At 37.2% G+C, this 6150-nt stretch overlaps 1 protein-coding gene across 1 annotated transcript in view; it reads right to left on the bottom strand.

Annotated features, from left to right (window-relative positions):
- Window positions 1-1052: 1052 nt before the first annotated feature.
- Window positions 1053-6150, bottom strand: part of CFAP47 (cilia and flagella associated protein 47) — a 281400-nt gene continuing 276302 nt past the window's right edge. The window contains exon 65 of the mRNA XM_027894062.1: window positions 1053-3577. Coding sequence (XP_027749863.1) covers window positions 3356-3577 — 222 coding nt within the window. The 3' untranslated portion in view covers window positions 1053-3355. The remainder of the gene's footprint in view (window positions 3578-6150) is intronic.

Raw genomic sequence — 6150 nt, 5'->3', positions numbered from 1 at the left:
TATAATAATGTTGCTTCATAAGGTTTTAGTCCTTGTTTCAATTACTCTGATAAATGAATCATCATAGTGAGACAGAGAGAGAGAAGGCAGAAAGAAATATAACTAAACATGTGGTGACTACACTGGTTAGATAACTTGTGTTTCTGCTAAGACAGTAACAAGCAGATGCACAGCTGACTCATGTGTGGCACGTAGGATTATGATTAAGACAGTGGCCACAAGTATCATAGTGACTTCGAAAAATCTTGTTTTATTTTGTGAATTTTATATTTCTATAAATCAAAATACATAACTGGGGGCGGTAGAAGTGATTTTAGATCACTAATTGATATTAGCAATCAGAAATGAAAACCTATTATTTACAGTAATAACCAGTATCTCCCAATTCACCTGAGATTCTGCTGTACCTGCACAGATTAATGTGAGGGGAGAAAATTCCTTTTTTCATCCTTTTCAGAAGAAAAGGATCCTGCTGAGTGTACTAATATGGAGAAAGAAAGTTTTGGGTTTTTTCTTCCAGTTTTTGATAGTGGCTCTTCTGATGTGGCTTGAAGGCATAGAAATCATTGTGGGGGCATCTTCAAAAGCCATAATTGCCTTGTAAGAAGATTACAATAATGAACAGTAATTTAGAATTAATTCATAGCTAAGTCATTCGGACTGATTTTTTTTTAGACCTGAGCCCTAACTGCATTGATTGTGTTTAGCTCTATCTCCAATATTTAAATACCTCTGCAGATTACATTTTTAGGGTGCAGGGTGATGGCAAACAGCTTGCCCAGCTGTTCTGAAGCTCAGATTTAATGGTGGGTCCAGAAGCTTTGAAGTGAATTGTCTAAGTTTAAATAACAAAAGCAGCATTTCATAATCTTTTCCCATGCCAATCCTTTCCTTCCATGGGTTGAAACTCTCATATTTTCAAAATGGCTCAGTAATTCCAGTAAAAAGGAGGAAGTAAGTAATGCATAAAAGTGATCATTCTGGAAATCCTCCAGTGCTGCTGCTTAAAATCTGGTTTTTAAGAGATGTACTTGGAATTAGCCCTTGCATTATAAAGAATGCTGTCACTGCAGTGGCAGAAATGCAAAGTATCAAGCTAGGAAGTAAAAATTAATTTATTTTTAATAGTCAGTTTATGTAGTCACTGTAATCCATAAATGAGTGCAGATAACAAGTAAAATATTGTGGATGTTACAACCACACAGATTTACCATGGTCTTTATTTAAATCACCTTTGTAAGTATATTCTCAATATCAGAAGAATTATGCTTAGTTCTGTTTAAACTCTAAGAAATAAGAAAAATACAATAATTATTTTATATTATGTCCAAATTCAACTGATAATAGCATATCTTTCATAACTCAGGACTGACCTTGTACACATTGAAAAAAAACCACATAATTTTGTCCAAAAAGCATAGATTATGCACCTATTCCTTTTAAAATAGATAATATAGTTAAACTGTTCCTTTGAAAACACCCCTCAGGTATTATCCTATTGCATATTTGCCAATGGGCCTTTTAAATGTTTGAATGTATGACAGAATTAGAAAATCTACTATGTGTAGCAGCAAGTGCAGGCAAGCAAATTGTGCATAAAATATCTGGATTGAGCACCATGTAATTTTTAAGTGATTCACCTCTATGCCACCTGCTAATCCATCTCTGGGAGAATTACAAGATTTCAAGCATCTTGTTAAAACGTGTCATTTTTAATAGGAAAGCTTTACTTTAAAAGGGCAAAACAAGGAAAACAAAGCTTTTACAAAGAAGTGGTGTCACTGAAATATTTCCTGAACACCAATCGTTACTTTTGAAATGGTTGCTGATCCATAAATTCTGATTTCTTGCAGTCAGAGAAACACTTGCTTAATTTAAATATGCAGATAGAGCCTTCCTATGAAATCTAGCTGGTTTTGTGGTCCCAGTAGCATTTAAGATAAATACTGCAATAGCCTCTTAATATCTTCTACGTATATACTAGATACCACTATTGACAACATCTTTCCTGTGTTGTGCACTGAATTTAGAAGGCTGATTTTATTCTTACTTCAAATTACCTGGTTTCTGACCAAAATGGGGCACACTGCATTTAAAATGAGATATTAAACAGTGCCATTGCTGGTTTATATGTTCCCAACATTTTCTGTAATAGCTTCTCTAAAATGTGTGACATAAACAAAATCCTCAAGCACATTGTGGTAAAATGGTTTTATTGGTGCTCATTTGCACTGACCTACATAGGTTGTTCTCAGGCTCCCCATTCCTGAGCAACGATGCTCATTCTGTATTTGTGCCGAGAAAGCACTTCATCCGTGCCAAGCCAATTTTTTTTGTCAAAGTACATTCTGCCATCAAAATAAAGGCACAAATACAATTTACATCCTGTTAGTAAATCAGGAAAAACAATCTCAATGAAGAAAGAAGGCAGGATTTACCCATCCAGTTATCTTACAAACAAGTCTGTATAGGTCTAATTTTCCACATTGCATCAAGAGCAAAGAAAACCTAAATTTCCATCCAAAGTCACCTGTGGCTGGAAAGAATGGGAAGAGAAACACATTTAGAATAGCACCACTGATTTATTTATCCTAGGGAAAAAAAGAAAATCTGACTCCATTCCTCAGTAACTTTTCATAGCCTTCTATATTTCAATACTCTAAAGCATTCTGTAATATGTATTTACCATAAAAATATTGAGGATGGATATTTCATTTTACTTCTATTCTACGTATAACTATCTAAGATTTTGAAATGTTACAGGATTAATAAAATAGGATTCTTATTTTATACAGAGAAAACATGTCCCAATTAATGAAATTTTCCAAAGTAAGAAAATTTGACAGGTGTTAAAGCTCTGGACACATGACATGTAATCATGTTTCACCTTAGCAAAAGATTGCAATCTTTGGGTAAGGATTTTATTGTGGAAGAGATCAGAGACTGGTTTTTCTTTCTTGGTTTCCATGGGTATAATATGCTGATCACACAGAGTGTTCATTGACACTTCCCATTAAAGTCCTATTAAACTAATATCCCTTAGAAAGCAAAGTGCTAGTCTGAATTACCCAATTTTCAGGTATATTTTTTTAGACTCATTTTTTTTTCTCTGAACTTACTGACATCTGTATGATATAAATTAACTGTTACATAGGCATCCAAAATCCCTTATAGAAAAATAGGAATAATTACTAGGGCTCGGGCACTCTGAATCTTCTGTGTAAAACGCACAATCAATGCATATCAGATCTGCTTTAAAAACAAAACAAAACAAATAATAATTAAAAAAAAAACAAAACCAACACATCCTCCTTTTATCTGAATTTATTTGTTTCCTCACCAAAAAATTAACGGATCATAACTTTCTCTGTTTCTTCCTCAGGACCAAAGGCGCCCCCTTGATTGGTGAGGATGCTCCAGTAGTTATAAGTTTCTGATTTTCACGTAGATAATTGCGCTGTCGAACGGTGGATGATCTTATGTAAGTGCCAGTAGTAACTACTTTTGCTGCCACTGTAGGTGGCACAGTCTGTGGAGGCAGTCCGTTGATTTCATACATCCACTGCATTGATTGTGTCTGAAAATAATGAACAGAGACATGAAAAATAATCAGTGATAAAATACCTTGAAAATTTGTCAGTGATTTAAGATGCTACACTGATTTCAAATGATATTTATCCTTTTCCATGTAACATACTGGAATAGCACAGAATTAGAATTGTACTCCTAGTAGAGAGAACTGAAATCACATTTAGCTTATTCAGGACCAGGTATAACAGAGATGAGAAAATTGTCTTCCCTGGCTGCTCCAAAATGTCTTTTTCATTTAGTAAATCCTATAACTCTATATGTTTTCCAGTGGTGTTTAATTATTTCATACTATAATATAAATGCCTCAGGTTTATACTGTAGGATTAAATTGCAGCTTTGTTATTGGTGATAATGGTATTATCAAATGGTGGAATTTTTGCATTAGAATAATGAACAAAACTTAGCGGAAAGTATTCTGAGTATGCACAAGAGAATTGCAGTTTCATGTTGAAATCTTTAGTTTAAAGTGTATTTATGTGAATTGAAAATGACACTCTTCATTTGCTCTCTGTTTATAACTGGTCTCTAGGAAGGGAACATATGTTTCTATGTCATGTCTTGTAACGCTTGGATACTTGATTCTTAGTACGTGGTTTTTATTCTTGCTACATATCCCATCTATCCATATTTAAGGACTATTATTTCTATCAACACTAAGGCTATTTTGCTGTCTACCTCCCATGCCTCATTTGTGTCCTCAAGCAGAATTTTGGCTAAAAACTCATGTATAATTTTTGCAGATCTTTCATTCATTTTCATAACATATCACTTCAGCTCTTGAACTCAGGTCTTTATTCCAAGTCTTCAGCATTTTCCCATTCTTACATCTAGGAAAAGGTTTATTTCTCGCTTATAGTTTCTTCTCATTTTCTTTTAAAGAAACCCAAAACCCACTAACAAACAAACTATTATGTCCAGGTTTATACTATGCAAAAGAAGGCCAAGCCATTGCATGCCCACTTTAGGCATGCACTGTCATTAATTTCCTCATAGTTTCCTTATGGAGGCTGGAAATTCCAATCCTCCAACGTTTGGGGCTGGGTTTTTTTGGCTTCCAAGATAAAACTAGTAGGGAAGACTGAGTAAAAAATATGGCATGGCATAGGTTTGTTAAATATAAAAGTGAAATTTGTTTTTTACACAAAACATAGAACACAGTGCATGAACATAATACACAGAACATACCAGCGACTTTGCGCCTCAGAGCAGTGAAGTCTCATGAAATAAGTGATATTTCCAAATTCCCAAGGTCTGCCTTTCCACATTTGGCACAGCACTGCTGTCTCACAGCTGTGCTGCTTGTGGTTCTAGAGCAGGTTTGTTGGTGCTATCCTGGTGTGCTGGACTACAGAGACATTGCTTGTAGGGTCACCTTTCTCTCCTGCTTCAAGTCATAGGGTTTTATCATTGCAGCAAGAGTTGTACTTTATGTAATTCATCTCCCATTTAAAACTAACTTAATCTTTAGAACAATCAATTGTAGGTATCAGCATTACATCTAACATCATTTTTCATCCAAGGAAACAAAAGGTCAGAAAGGCTATATATACTCTGAAATCGATCTGGAAATCAGTGCAACAGTCCACCTCAGAGCTCATGAGTTTTTCCCTCAGTCCATCTTCCAACGTGGCTTTGTGGCCCATTCACTCATTCCAGTTTGAGCTCCCTCTTTCTGCTTTGCTGCTGGGCATGTCAGTACACCAAGCAGATTTGGCCTACAGAGAGCCACCCCAAACCCCACACAAACTGTGACAAATTCTCACACAGGATAAATGCTACCAAACATTTTCAAACCGTAGTGTGTTTATTTGTCTTATTGCATTCTGTCAATTAAATATGGTCTAGATAAAGCACTACAAAAGCCATAGAGGTGAGCATTCAACTTCTCCAGCTCCAAATTTCATAGAATCATAGAATTAACTGGGTTGGAAGAGACCTCTGAGATCATCAAGTCCAATGCTTGATCCAACCCCATTGCGATTACTAGATCATGGCACTCAGTGCCACATCCAGCCTCATCTTAAAAACCTCCACGGACAATGAATCCACCACCTCTCTGGGCAGGCCATTCCAATGCCTGATCACTCTCTCTGTAAAGAACTTCTTCCTAATATCCAACCTAAACCTCCCCTGACGGAGCTTAACCCGTGCCCTCTTGTCCTACTGCTGATTGCCTGGAAGAAGAGACCGACCCCCACCTGGCTACAACCTCCTCTCAGGGAGTTGTAGAGAGTGATGAGGTCTCCCCTGAGCCTCCTCTTCTCCAGACTGAACAACCCCAGCTCCCTCAGCCTCTCCTCATAGGACTTGTGCTCAAGTCCCTTCACCAGCCTCGTTGCTCTTCTCTGGACCCGCTCCAGCAGCTCAATGTCCTTCCTGAACTGAGGGGCCCAGAGCTGAACACAATACTCAAGGTGTGGCCTCACCAACGCAGAGTACAGGGGAAGGATCACTTCCCTGCTCCTGCTGGCCACACTGTTCTTGATGCAGGCCAGGATGCCATTGGCCTTCTTGGCCACCTGGGCACACTGCTGGCTCATGTTCAGCCTCCTGTCGATC

The sequence above is a fragment of the Empidonax traillii genome, unplaced genomic scaffold, assembly GCF_003031625.1.
Source record: "Empidonax traillii isolate 1590-97213 ecotype Southwest subspecies unplaced genomic scaffold, ASM303162v1 scaffold1:size7828297, whole genome shotgun sequence".
In the NCBI taxonomy this organism is placed as follows: Eukaryota; Metazoa; Chordata; class Aves; order Passeriformes; family Tyrannidae; genus Empidonax; species Empidonax traillii.
The sequence above is the reverse complement of the archived record's forward strand: the minus strand, read 5'-3'. Positions and strand labels throughout refer to the sequence as shown.